Genomic DNA, 15,849 nt, shown 5'->3' with positions numbered 1-15,849 from the left:
TATGAAAATAAAGCTGCCACAGTTGCATGCTCCCATTATTTATGATTTGCAATATTACTTACTATAAGTTCCCAATTTTAAATGCAACTGTGCCCGTCAATTAAAGTAGCTTGCAGCTAGTGCACCCATTCTCCGTTATCGAGTTTTTACTTAAACAATATAAACACACTAGTAGAGTTATTGTTACGATTATCCTTGAATTAATACCTAAATTCCTAAATTCTTCGGGTTCTTTTTACTGGATTGTTAAATCGTTTACGTTACGAAAATGCCTTTTTCATTAAAAATTTACGGTTACTGTTTATTAACAAATTGTATTCAATACAACACCTGTATAGTCTGCAGAAGCTACATAAATAAATGAATAGATTCATGAAGATTATTTGTTTTGTAATGTAATTTTTTTATGTTTTATTTTTTATTATAAAAGTTTATCAAACAAATTTTTCTTGAATGAATTATTTTCAGGTATGTAATTTTTTTTAAGGAATTGGCATCGACATCGGCCGCGTCTTTGTCCTAAGGCCGATTAATCGGCATCGGCATCGGCCAAAAATTGGGAATCGGTCTGACTCTATACACTAGTACATAAATACATACACACACATACATATCGTCACCTGAAATGCAAAAAGGCGTAACAACGTCGTTAATGAAATGTAAAAAGTCGTAACTAATATTAAATTTTTGTTTCATAAAATGATGTGGGGAGTTGTGGTTCGATGAAATCCATCATATAAATCAAAAAGTCAATTTTGAATTTTTTATTAGTTATGACTTTTTGCATTTCAACGATGATGTTTGTTACGTCTTTTTGCATTTCAGGTGACGATATATAATACGCACATTTGTAAATATGCTTAAAAAGTAGTGATTTGTTCGGTAAATAGCGTTTGGCCTCTGTTTAAGTATATCTAACGCTTTGCTTTCACTTTGCTAATATCATTACTATCGATTATACACACCCCTTTCCCACCTTACTATCTTAAAAATCTTATCTTTGTGAACTAACTACTTTAACTACACAACAAATTTTATCGGGCTAAAATGAGAAAATAAAAGCAATTTAAAAAATATTTAAAGAGAATTCGATTATTTCCATCTACTTACCAATCAATTCAGGTGGAAACTTGCCAGGAGAAGATAATCTCATTAGAGTTGCAAGATCCAGAAAGTGACGATGACGATGGAAGCGATAGCAGAAATGTTAAAAGCAGCAGTCCGCTTACATCATCAACTTACGGAGCAAGTGCCAAAGACGCAAAAACAGTGGCGGCAGCAGCAACACAAGCAATTGTTGTAGTTGCCGATGAGACGTTAGAGGATGAAGAGCCACCAGAGCTGTTAAGGGAAACAATGTTGCTGGACACGGTCGACGAGTATGACGACGATAAAGACGGTGACAAGGTAGATAAAGCAAATGATGATAATGGTGATGATGACGATTACGACGAAGAGGAAGATGCCGCCTCCATAGTGACCGTTCATGCAAATAATGAAAAACTATTTCTACGCACCGATGACGAATTCGCAACTTTTGATGATTTCGACGGCTCTGGCAAGTTCAGTACCGCATCCATTGATAGCATGGCGTCTGCATCGAAGTTGCGAATACAGCCTATGCCAATAAAAATACATCAGACATTGGCTAAGGAAGTTGTTGTAACAGCCCCGATGATCCCGGCAGATAGAACTCTCACATCGACACATTCTTCATCTCCAACAAAGAGTGAAACCACAACACACACTATTGTGGAGGTGGTAAATCCGCTGATAACCGGAGAAGGACAGGTACAAAGCATTGTGGTGGGTAAGACAATCGAATACGAATATCCAATTTTCGACAACGAAACGCAGGCAAGACTGCGGCCAAAGGGAGTTGAGATTCAGCAAGCGGCTTGCATTGAAGATGAACACGATAATGACTCTGAGACTGAACAATTGGCTGCTGCTTCAGCGGGAGTGCTCCGTAGTGATACGTTTGTTTTACCTACACAGGAAAAACAAAAAAATTTACAGTTGCTACACCAGCCGCCACAGGAACTTTCACTGAATGCGAAAATGAAAAACGTGTTGGTGGAGCTATTAGAGAATGAACGTGTTAAATTGAATTTACAGAAAAGTCTTGAAGAAGATGATGATGAGCAGCAAGAGATGGCCTACGGCGATTCTGATGAGGATGAAGACGACGAGGTCGATTATGCGGTAGCGCGTGGTACAGTGATCAGAGGCGGTACGCGTTTGGCACCAAGAGGCGTGGGTGATAATAATGGAAATGAGCGCCTACTGGAGGAACTAATAAAAGACAGTAATAGGAACACAATTGAAAAATTGGCTGGAGGCTTAGACGACGATGAAAGCGATGCGGATGAGGATGATGATGACGAGGAGGAGGAAGAAGATTCCTTAGATTCGAGTGATTCGGATGACGATGCTGAAGCAGAAGATGATGAAGAGGCTGTAAATGTAACACTGGTCGACGGGTGTCAAGTTATTGAAAATCGCAACACGGAAGCCCCGCTGAAATTGCAAAAATCTCAAACTTATACTACCATTAAGGAGGCAGAGAATGTGTTAGATAAATCTACTACCGAGGCCACTGCCGAACTAAAATATGTAGACAAGGACATCGAGCATACGGTCGAAAAACTGCAAGCAGAACAACGCAAGCTTGAAGAGATCACAAAACAACTGCGCAAATCTGTTGAGAATCTTCTGGCCGATGACGACGCAATGGCAGGAGCAGTATGCCTGAAAAACGAAGAGGGATGTGGTGCATCCACCGAAAGTCCCAAACAGGGTATTTCACGCACTGTAGAGACGAAGACTGTCATAGATGAAGATGGCGGCAAGAAAACTATTGTTGTTGAAACCATACACAAGGCCGATAGCAAACCGAAGTGTTCTGAGCAGTCCCAAGAAGAGTCTGGCGAGGCACTTTTTAATAAACTTCTTCATGCCGGCGGCGATCTTAAGCAAATATTCGATCAACAAACAGGCGAGAGTGTTATAACAACCACTACCACCGATCCCGACGGGACTGTCACCACCACAACGACTACAATTTCGAATGTGATAAAAAGTGGCATTCCGCGAGCAGTGGTATTGAAATCAGAAGCGAGTAAAACTCAAGGGACTACGGATGCGGGGGCAGTTGGCCATGACAGAGGTGGCCAATTGCCATTTGAAACTACGGTAACAACTACAATGTCCAGCTCAGTAGAAACTGCTGGCAGTAGTAAACAGAGCAAACAACCAAGTAAACAAAAGCGTAAAGGAAAACAGGCAACAAGTAAATAGACGTAAAATGAACGAAAACATTGCTCTCGACACGTAGACGAAAACGCAGCAGCCTTTCACAAAGCACAAATCGTGCTCACTTACATATATAAAAGTATACATAGTTCGTGTATGTATGTGCATACAAATATGTATGTATGTATTAAGGTAATGGCATGGAAACAAAATGATAAAAAGAGACAGACTTAGAAATAGAGCCATCCGTTTCGGGGATTAAAAGTGGTACCAATGGAAAGCTGGAGTACTCCAATTTTCAAATATACATACCTACTTTTAGGTGCGGAAGCGTTCTAGTTTTAAAGATATTTAGTCTTAATGTTTTTTACTTGCTTAGTAAAGAACACAATTTATTCGTCAAATCACTTTAATTGTTTTTGTTTTGTTTTCCATAGAGAATCACTTATATTTTATTTATCCAATATTCTTTTAATTTAACTATTATCCTAAATGGTGGCACGCACATTGAAGTAAAAAGAATGTGTTACCAGATTTTAAAAGCAAACACAAAACATAAATGTTAGAGGCGAATTTCAATGTAAAAAAAATACATTTGCTTTTTATTTTCTTCGTTTTATTCGCCGGGAGTTTAACAATTATGAGGGACTGGTTTCATGCCTCCTAAAAGAAAATGTTTTTACTGGTGTTTTTGGGGAGACCCTGGGCCAGCGTAGCCAAAGTTATGAGGGTTATTTTTTTGGAGCGTGTCCGAAAGAAGTTCCGCGCGAACACACTAATGCTAGTGTAACCGGATGGTATAAATTATGAAAATTTCCTAAAAAGGTAAAACATACAGCTCTTTCGGAAAAAGCGTTAATACTAAGTATCGTATCGTAAAAACGGATCCGGCATATAAAAGTGAGTATTTCTAAAAAGGAGGCCTCCAGCATTCCAATGGTACCAATTTTATCCCTCAAATCGGGGGTATTTAAATGAAAGTTTGCCCAACAAAAGAACCGATATTTAATAATTCCGAAGGCAGAATAAGTATAAATTATATCGATGTGTACGCCAATTATGTAAGTGACCTAATGGGGTGGTAAGTACAAATACAAAACTCAAAAAGTGCAATGAGGTCTGAATATCTAATGATTGATGAAGCGATCTCCGTAAAGTGGATATATTTTTTTTTGGATTCACTATTATTAATAATAGTCTAAATTTTTGTAGCAAGAAAAACTTTGAAAATGTTCTTGTTCAACAATGCGTTACACAAACATATCGATATTCATATTGAAATGCATGTTCATATATATGTACTACATACATTTGCCCTGAATGTAGTCGCCGATAATTTATGCAGTTTTATTTACTTTTACTTTTCCATAAAACAGATAATAATGTTTTTATTAACAAACAACCACTTGCATTTATCATTTGTAACTAATATAGAGGTCATCAAGTAATTGTTTTTGTGTCATTATGCATTTAGGTAACGATACCCAACCGACATTACATGTAAAAATACATATAATTCTCAAAATCGTCATGATTCTTTAAGTTGGTTTATTTTTTAAAGCAAAGGATTTCATTTAATTGAGTTAAATAAAATTTTTCTTTGCTTTATATTTTGCCCTAAAAAAGTAATTTTGCATTTATTTTTGCCGTTTTACAAATTTATTTTTTCAATCGCTTTTTTGGTTTGTCTTGACAATTTTAGGAGCAAAAATAATGCTGCGCAAATAAAATCCACTGTACTGGCGTCCGAAAGTCTTCTATATCTATAACCTATATATATGTATGTATTTATCTCTGTTCTCCGTGCATATGAATAAAACGTACATAGATTAACGAAACATCGTTAGTAAGATAAATCGATGAACAAAATTTTAACGACATAAAATGTGAAACACGATCGTCCAAAATTCGTAAACATTTTTTAGCATAGAAGAAAAATTCCACAAAAATATGAGAAATTCCTCAATTAAAATACATACCTTGAATTTGATTATAAGTAAATTAATCCCTTTGCACCATTCCGTTCATAATTTGATTTCCTAGCGTTTGGAAATGCAATTTTAAGAGAGCAACTGATTGTATCTCTGATAACATTTACATGTATTTGCACAAATAATTTAGTATATTTATGTTTGTATGTACATATAATACGTATAAATTTGTATTGCTTAACTGTTTTGTCTATATATGTGTGCATATTTGTACAAAAAGATTAAAATGAATTTTTTTACACTACGATATCAATTTTGTTTAAGAATACATTAGATATGTTCAGAAACATGAATATGTATGTAGCAAGGTAAATTCGAACATACAGGTGTAAATTCAATGCACAACTAATAAAGTAAGATCAATACCGCCCTGAAGCAAACATGCACGTACGCAAGATTGAGGTCAGTACGTGTGTAGCTAAATTAATTTTATTGAGACTATACATTCTATACATAAATACAAGCATATACATACACACATACAACAAATAAGTATAGGCAAACATAAAATAAATAAATGTATGTATATCTCTCAGCTGGATTTAAAATCCTGTATTAAACTTTTAAAGAGAAAATTTTATAATGTCTTTGAACAAAAAAGGCAAATATTAAAAGTAAATAATCGAATATATTTTATAGTAGCTAACTGAATTGTAATAAAATTTTAATCACTTTTATTAGAAAAAATATGTCTATTTTTTATTTATTTATGTGGAAAAATGGTAAGTTAGTTAAAAACTCAATATGTATTTGGTAAATCAGCCCATATGTATATACTATATATACCCAGAAAGCAAAAAATCGCGAAACGTATTGTAAAAGTTCTTTGCACTCTTAGGTCTGTGCCAATCGGCAACTTTTTTCTCCGTGATGAGCCGGGGTGAAAAAATTTGCTATGGTGTACAAATAAATTGAATTTTGCTGTGCCAAATACAAAGTAAAATTTTGACAGTTGGAAAATAAAACACACGCTTGTGCGGAAGCTCTATTTTTGTGTGTTGTTGGAATTGTTAAAATTTATGTTTATTTTGTAACTTGCAAATAACGTACTTTTTTTGTGCTTTTTTAGCTTTAATTTTCATGTATTCAACAATTTATATTGAGCTCGAGCCAGTGGGATCGTCGGTTCGAATCCTACTGAAAGAAGTCTGATGAGGAAATGTGGTGATTTCCGAAATAGCTATCACTTCTACCATTTTTTCAAATTATTGTTGCTTTTCCACAATAAAAATTTTCATTTAAAACGGCCTCGAGCTCAATATAAATTGTTGAATATAACTGTTATAAAGGCCAAAAAAATAAGAAAAACAAATAATTTAATTTTCATGTTCACTCTTTATTACCGCCAAGCAATTTTATGTGTATACATGTTTATAAGCTGTATTCATTCCAGGTGTAGGTATTCGTATTAACCTCGAGAAATGCCAAACTTTTACTTTGATCCATCAAAATTTCCTCTTTTCTATCAATTGGCACAGATCCTTAATGTAAATTTTAGGTGTGTTCCCCAAACCGTTCGCTTTGCCAAATTTCTTCGCCTCGCAAGCAGTGTTGCCAAATGTTAATCTGGTTAACCCCCCTATTATGAATCTAACTATCGGATTTCATACAACAAACATCGTTTAGTAATATGGGATAACAAAATGCAAGCGGACGAATTCATAATATAGGGTTACACTTAAAAATAATATGATTGAGTAGTGTAGGGTATCAGATCGTATCGGTTACAGGTTTTTTGTTTGACTCTAATAAAAGCACATAATATACTTATGTATATAAACAAATAATTATAATTACTATTATAATACATACACTGGGAGTTTTTACAATCGACAGCACATGTGCAGAGGGATATTAAACCCTAGTTTTTATAACGTCTGTTGGTAAAAGATCACAATGAAAATGCATGCCAAATTGCTTAGGTTGAGGTGGGAAACCGACCATTCTCTATTATCTAACCTTGTGTGCAGAAGACAATTCAGGCATAAACTTAAGTTAATCACCAAACCTACTTACACATCGGTGTTCCAGATATAACAGAAAAAAGAAGAAATCTTATAATTTCGAAATTGGTCGTTATTATTGAGAAAGGAAAGAGAACCAAAGACAAAAATGTTTAACGCCATCGTCACAGCGCGAAATAATGCATTATATATTTATGAAATAACTAGCAAATGCCTGGCTTGCTTCGCGACGCCATATATGAACTTTTGCGTTAACCAATACAAAAATAATGTTGCTATGCAAAAACGGTTTGTAATCCAAAACAATATTAGTTTAGGTTGGAACGACTGAACAGCAGGACCTTGCTTGCTCATAAGCCAAGAATAATAGCGGTGAGATAATATTTGGGTTAAGTACTAATCTCCTTCGATGCAAAAAAAAAAGTAAAACCAATAACTTACTTACTAAAAAATGGTTTATTATAGCTTATAATTATTGTAACCAATAGAGGTAAATATGTTGTACAAAAAACAAATAAACAGAAGTTCACAAAAGTTGATATACAACTATTCGTCGACTTAAATTGTTAACATTTTATTGAGCATGTTTATTTTACGAGGAGGAAGCATCGAAAGCCTAACCCCGTCCGTGTGAGAGTTTAACCCAAACTAAACTTCCTACCGTCTTGTACCGTTCCCCTCCCGGTACCACCGTCAAGGATTTCGTCGGGATTATAACACTGTGTGTCTGATAATAGATATAGATCTATTCTCTTCTTCTTCTTCTTATTTGGCGCTGTAACCGCCAAAGCGATTTTGGCCAACTGACTCCAATTGGAAATGCCAAGTGAAGCTAGAATACTTTCAGAGCTGAGCAGTTGAACCGCTGTATTTTAATTCGCCATCTATCAGCACGGGCATAATGAGTGACTTTATCGGTGTTAATGATGGTTCCCAAGTAAACGAAATTCTCTACTTTCTCGAGATTATAACTGTCAAAATTGACGTGGGTGCCAAGGTGCGAATGTCCTGACTGTTTGTTTGATGATAGGAGATACTTCGTCTTGTCGTCGTTTACCACCAGACCCATTCGCTTTGCTTCCTTGTCCAACTTCGAAAAGCCAGGGCAGACTTCGCAGTTTTTCTTACCGATGATGTCAGTGTCATTGGCATAAGCCAGCAATTGTACGCTCTTGTAGTAAATTGTTCCTAAACGGTTCAGTTCTGCAGATCTTATTATCTTCTCCAACATCAGATTAAAGAAGTCACATGAAAGAGAGTCGACCTGTCTGAAACCCCGTCTGGTGGCGAACGGCAACAGAGCAGAGCTGGTGGTATTGCTCAACGTCATTTTTCACAGCCGCATGAGTTTTAAGGGATACCAAATTCAGACATAGCGGCATATAGGAAACTCCTTTTAGTGCTGTCGAAAGCGGATTTAAAGTCGAGAAATAGGTGGTGAGTGCCGATCCTTTTCTCGCGGGTCTTTTCCAAGATTTGGCGTGCTGTGAATACCTGGTCTATGGTAGACAATACATTCGATAAGACCTTGCAACCTATGCTTAGAAAGTTGATCCCGCGGTAGTTGGCACGCATGGCGGGGTCGCCTTTCTTGTGGATCGGGCAGAGCGCACTTGAATTCCAGTCGTCGGGCATGCACCTTATTACCTCCTTGCCATCGTTATTAGATAGCTCAGCTGACAGGCCGTCAGCTCAAGGAGCTTTGGCACTTTTTGTCATAGTCAGGCGCTGGGATATCGACTCCTTCGTCATCGAGTTGGACCTCGGGTTCGTCTTCTCCACCTCTTTCTGTGATTCTGCCATTCAAAAGGGTCGAAAAGTGTTCCCTACATAATCTGAGTACGTTCTGGACATCGGTCACTAGGTCGCCATGGTTGCTCCCACAAGAGTCTTGAAACCTTCCGTAAGTCGCTCAACTCGCTGTTAAAAATTACGTGTGTTTTTTTCTGTCGTCCAGCATTTCAAGCATTTTCTCACACTCCTCATCGTACCAGTAATGAGCGGGAAATGTGGTTCTACAGCTCGCGCAAGTCCATTTGTTGAAGAGTGCTCTCTCACAGCAGGTGTGAAGGTCGAGCGAAAGCTAAAACCATTGGCCGTCTGTGATTGCAGCTTTTCGACGTTGAACTTTCCTTGCATTGTTGGGGGCCCTTTTTTGCTGCTCCGAGGATCGGTCGTATATTGGATGCATCAATATAGTAGTGCGAGTCGATGTTTGACCCTCGGAGTGTACGTATGTACATCTAAAACGTGGAAGTATGCCTTCCGTCTATCACAACATGCTCGATTTCGTTTCCCGTTTTTCGGTGTGGAGACATCCATGTAGCTTGTTATATTTTTTTATGCTAGAACCCAGTAATACATACTGCCAAGTTTCGGACCCTGGTGAAGTCGATCACCCTAAGCCCGCCGTTTCTATGTGGAGGTTGATTGTTCCGACACTGGCGCCAAAGATCCCTTCGTTGCCCACCTTGGCATGTACGCTCTAAGCTAAGAGAGCCTTGGATGCCTCGTCCTTCTCTTCCATCGGGGCATTGACACATATGAATGAGATGTTGAAGAATCTCGCTTTGATGCGGATTGTGGCTAGACTCTCTTCCACTAGAGTGAACGCCGGTTTCTCTCCCACCACAAATCCAACACCGAAACACCCCTTTACGTGGCAACTGTAGTAGACGTCGCAAGGCTCCACGCTTACCTTCCTCGCCCCGTCCATCACATTTCGTGGATAGCGGTGATGCCAGCCTTTATATTCCCTAGGATATCAACCAGCCGGGCAGAGGCTCCATCCCGATTAAGGGTTCGGATATTCCAAGTGCATACCCTAAAATCATAGTCCTTCCTATATTTGCAGTGATCGTCATCAATAGAAGGGGGTATCATCCGAGGCATGTTTTTTTTTTCATTGGGTGCACGCGGGGTGTTACGCCCTCCCACTTTACCTCGGTCCCAAACTAGCATTCGGTCGCTACCCAGAGGATTCATGGATATAAATTTCCGGACGTAGCTAGCTGCGATTTGAACCGCAAGCACACGAACCACTTCTGGCCACTCCCACGTGAATGACAGTCAAAAGCTTTGCAGTACTGGGAAATGTACAAAACATAGTGGCCCAAAACGAATATCTCAACTAAACCCTGATGTATTTTTTGAATTCATAGCTCTACATACCTGTATAGTAAAGTGGTCCAAAAATGTATGTAAAAAAATAAGGTCGGATTTTTAATGCCGCCACCCCCTAGGACTGTTATATACCCAAAAAATATACCCATATTTTTTTATTTTGAAATCAAAAAATATTTAGGGAGTGCTCAAAGCGCTCAAAGTTTTCTATGTATTTTATATGGATAAAAATCAATTTTTTGTAGAAATGGTATAAAACTCTTGAAAATTAATATTTTTCGACCGGAAAACTGTGGTTCTCTTCAGGAGACTTCCAGTATTAATATCCAACTGTTTATTAAACCATTTTTTATGATTAAAGATTTTTTATTGGCCCCCCATTGCAATTTCTAAGGGCTTTGGAGGGCCAATCAAATATAGTTACCATGAAAAAATTGTTTAAGAAACAATTGAGTATTATTACTGGGAATCTCCTGAAGATAAGTAAAGTTTTCCGATCGAAAAATATCGATTTTCAAGAATTCTACACTATTTCTACGAAAAGATGTTTTTTTCTCCATATAAAATACATGGAAAACTTTGAGTGCTTTGAGCACTCCTAAATATTTTTTGATTTCAAAATAAAAAATAGGGGTATATTTTTTTCGATATAGATCAATCCTAGGGTGTGCCGGCATTAAAACTCCGACTTTATTTTTTTGGACCACCCTACTGTATAGTAAACAAAATAGCCGGACCAGACGTCACTCAAAATAAAAAATTTAAAAAAATAAACATTTTTCCGTATACTCTGTAATATTCCTCCGCAATTTTGTAAGGTAAACTAACAATTTGTAATCATTGCTTTGCAGCGAAATATCTTCTCTTAAATTATATACATAGGTATGTATAAATATGAGGACGTATTGCACATTTTGAGTATGCAGATTTTTTATGCTGGTATATTCATTTATCCTAAATATATTACTTGATTTTGTTTTGTCACACTTAAGAGGTAAACGTCTTGGCTGTTCACCCAACCGGTCTATAGTTTTATCAATAATCCCAGATTGGTTCTGTGATACAAAACTTTCGTTGTACGCTTAGAAAATACACAAACCTAAAGACAAAGTAATAAACAATTGAACTATAAATTTATTTATAGTTTCCGTTCAATAAATTGTTGCTCAATGTCGACTGCAGTTAGGTTTTTACCCTTTTTAAATGAAAGTGCTTTGAAGTTAGGGGAATAACTTGATACAGAACCGGTTGATCCACATATCCACTTTTTAAATCAATTTACTAATTATTTTGTTCGCGTTGGGAGTATAATTTTTTATACAGTATATATATAGGGCTCATTCCATCTCAAATTTAAGTTTGCGATAAAACTCACAGGGATTGTTCCTTGAACAATTTAAGAAGACACGTATTTTTTCTTTTTGCTCAGAAATGCGAATTTTTCGAATAATGAATTTTTTTCTTTTTGAGTTCGAACGCTTCTTTTTTCCTCTCTTAATAGCAACTTGTGATTAAATCGCTTATAACTGCCGCAAAAAAGCAAGGATTTTAACGATTTTTTTTTTAAATTGCAGATATTGATCTACTGAATCGATCTAGTGAACTAAACATCAGTAATTGTTTATTAGTAATTAATTATTGTTTATAAACCATATTTCCATATACCATATTTCAAATTGATTTTTTTCATTTTACTCAACTTAGGTGTAAAAAAAAATTCTTAACTCAAATTATTGTAGAGTGCGCCCCATAACATTATACTTAAATATTGCGCAATACTCAGAGCTACCATTTTGCGGCTTCCTACCTTGCTACGCCCATGGGGGCATCTAAATATCGTTATTTCGGCGCCATCTACGTTTTGGGTCCATTTTTCTGCAGAAGCACTTCTTATCACAAAGTAAGTACCAGGTCCAGGTCATACGATAACAACGGGTTCTCTAAATATCTCGACTCCGGCGCCATCTGTCGCCACCATTTTTTGCAGAGCGGAATTCCAAATTCATGTGACGTATGATTCCGAAGTTATGGGTAATTAAAAATTTCACACCTATAGGATAAGCCACGCCCTTTTTATAAATAAGCGTCTACCATGGATATGTATGTATGTCAACTCAGCAAATTTCAAAGTCATGTGACTTACGGTTTAGAAGTTATAGCTGATTAAAAATGTCACGCGTATGGGAGGTGCCACGCCCCCTTGCCAGATCTAATTTTTTTATACCTTTGGTAACGTCCGAGGTCACTCTCTATATACCAGTTAAAGCCCCATGAAAATCCATTCAGTAGTTCCGGAGACTAGTGAGTTCAAACAATCTACAGTTTTATTATGGTATATATATATATGTATATATATATATATATGTATGTATAGAAGATCCTACAATCTCAAGAAAATAAATAAAATTATAGTTTAAAAAACTAAAACCTCCCTATTATAATTGCCATTCGTACTGTCATCAGGTATGTAAGTTGAGAATAGAAGTCGCTGCATCTTTTAGGCGCATCAATATTACATAGTTACATCCCGAGCTAATAAAAGGAATGTAATAATAATAAATAAAAAAGGATCAGTTCAGCACCTTCTTTTTGACATGCAGGCTGTGCCGGAGTCACAGCCGCTAAACTTACAAGTAAAATACGTGATATTATTAAGATCACATTCATGTTAAAAACGGTATATGAAATATTCGTTTTGATTGTATTGAATTGAATTTAAAAAATCAATATGAATTGCAAAATATTAATACTTAGCAATAGAGAAGCAGATCCACATGAACTTCAATCATATGTACCATCAGCTTAGAAATAGATATGTATATGTACGGTGACCATCCGTCCTGTATTATACGGGACAGTCCTCTTTTTTTACCCATTGTCCTGTTAATTTATTTATTTTATACGGGACGCTAAATATTCTGTATTTCTTTTAATGTCCCGTATTTGGTATTTCGCCCACTTAAGAGCTCATTAAAATGGCATGTCTATGAACGAGTTTTAAGTGATGTTGGTATGTGATCGTAATTTTCTCCATAAACAGTTATTATTTTCTAATCTGAATGCCTGTGATTCGAATCGAGGATAACATACAGTGACTAAAATAAAAATTAGCACTCGACATTTTAGTAAGTTTTGGATATTTCCCTTAGCTTATTTAAAATTTATTATTTATGAAAGTAAAGCTCTTTTCCTAACAAAAATCATATAATATCAAATTACCAACTTTGTGCCAAAAAACTATAAAAATTAATTCTGCAATATTTCACTTACTCTGTACGAAAAAATACGCAACACCGTCAACAAAAACAAAAATTGCCAAAAACTAATGGCAAGCCTTAGCGACTTAATATTGCGCTTTATTATACTAAAATTTAACGAATTTTTTAAACAAATTTTTCGAGGTAAAAATCTCGAGAAAATTATCCTACAAATTTTTGATTTTACTAAAAGGATACTGTTTTAGGGCTAATACATCTAGGTTCATTGAAGGAGGCTTTCAGATCTGTAAGCTGTGGTGGAAAGAATTTGCAAAATTATTTTTGTCCCGTATTCGGCTCTCATAAATATGGTCACCGTATGTATATGCCATGCATGATGTGTATCATTATTTCGATTCTTTTTTATTTCCTTTCATACTGCAGAAATTTGTATTACTTTACGTATTAGTATTCTTATTTGAGCTCATGCTCATCTTCGCATTATCTTCGTCTTCGGATTTGTGCATAAGTTAGCTAAGACTTCTGAAATACCTGGAAACTCTCCTAAATATAGTTAAGAAATAAACAAATCTCTAGTGTCTGATATTGTGATACCTACATAAATATTTCATGTGCCTGATGGATTGAGTTAAATTTGATTTTTTAAATACGTGACAACGCTCCTAAATACAGTTCAGAAATAAAGCCTTTTTAAACCCATGTCATTTGATACCCATATTTTCAATGATTGCTTTAACTTATTAAATAATTTGAGTTTACGTTTTTACCAGGTGGCAACCCTCTTAAATAATCTAAATGTTTACACTAAGGATATCTTACCACCTTCGATTCACGTAAGATTTTAATATTTCATTTAACTCATGCATACTTTATTTAAATTATAATTTTGAAACATGTGGCAACATTTTTCAAAATATTTTCCGACCACAACCTCTTTCGTCTGATATCCATATCGGGATATACATTTCAATTCTGCCTTTATTTAAGTCGAAAGTGCTTTTTGAAACAGGTTGCAACCCTCCTACATATGTGTAATTAAGAAATAAAGCCTTTTCAAAGCCATTTCGATCGATACTCATATTGTAATAATTGATTTAACTTAAAATTAATTTGAATTTAATTTTTTAATTAATCAGGTGGCAACTCTTTTTAAAAAATATGAAGCTATTGCACATCTATAGGCCAAACCCTTTAATTGGATACCTGATTTTGTAAAATCGGACTAACATTACAGGTCTGATGATATGACAAAAAGCTTTCGCGTATTATACGTACATATGTATGTATGTACGTATCTAGAATATGTATGTAGATACATATGTAGGTATATGGGCCCAAAATGTGCTGCGATCAGCCTATACATATTTTCCCTCACCTGCGCAATCTGTTTTTGTTATCCGTTTTTTCTCTGCCAGCACCTAACTATTTTTATACCCGAGCGCACTTGTGCACAAGGGTATTATAACTTTGTTCACATAACGGTTGTTTGTAACAGGCAAAACGAATCGAGATAGATATAGACAAATGTATACATAAATGATCAGAATGAAAAGAGAAATCGATTAAGCGGTGACTTTCTGTCCGTCCGTCCGTCCATCTGTGCACACGATAACTCGAGTAAAAATTGAGATATCTTAACGAAACTTGGTACGTGCACTTCTTTCTGGCGTAGGACGGATGGAAAATGGGCAAAATCGGACAATAACCACGCTTACCTCCCATATAACGGTAATTTTCAGAAAGACGAAAACTGCGATATTAACAAATGTGACATTTTCCCGGCTAACGAGATTCGTCTAGAGAAATTCCACTGCGACAGCGAAATATGAACGGACAGCAAGCTCAAGAAAAAAGAAGTGTTTCAAAGTCCTCAGCTCCAAGTGAGCAATGAAAGCAGCCCATCATGTGAACATGAATCATTTATATCCCTCACGTGTACATAGAATCACAAGCATACATACAAATGTACATACATACCCTGCAGGGAAACTCCGAACTAGAGAACCAAATTTCTAGTTCCGTACTAGATCTTTATCGGCGAAAATGAACCAGTCGGATAGTAACTAGATCCCACTAGTTCAAAAGCTGCGAAGTGTGGTAATTTTAAAACACCATTATATTTTACTTTGTAAAACTACATAACGCAAACTTAGAGTGAAAAGTTGTTGCTAAGTTCACTTTTTTTTTTAATTATATTTTTTTTGCAAGTAGCAAGAACAATTGTCTAATAGATCAAACTACGTAATTTATTGCTAAGCATTTCTGTTCAGTGATACGCAATTTGATTCCAAAGAATTT

At 36.0% G+C, this 15,849-nt stretch overlaps 1 protein-coding gene across 1 annotated transcript in view; it reads left to right on the top strand.

Annotated features, from left to right (window-relative positions):
- LOC118738082 overlaps positions 1–4,821 on the top strand; it is a gene marked incomplete at its 5' end in the record, with an annotated part of 312,005 nt that extends 307,184 nt beyond the window's left edge. The window contains 1 exon segment of the mRNA XM_036469005.1: positions 1,123–4,821. Within this exon segment, the coding sequence (XP_036324898.1) occupies positions 1,123–3,300 (2,178 nt within the window).
- Between the last annotated feature and the right edge of the window lie 11,028 nt (positions 4,822–15,849).

Source organism: Rhagoletis pomonella, unplaced genomic scaffold (assembly GCF_013731165.1).
Source record: "Rhagoletis pomonella isolate Grant_MI unplaced genomic scaffold, Rhpom_1.0 Rhpom_scaffold_00004, whole genome shotgun sequence".
Taxonomy (NCBI): Eukaryota; Metazoa; Arthropoda; class Insecta; order Diptera; family Tephritidae; genus Rhagoletis; species Rhagoletis pomonella.
Note: the sequence above shows the minus strand (reverse complement) of the source record. Positions and strands in the feature narration are given on the sequence as shown.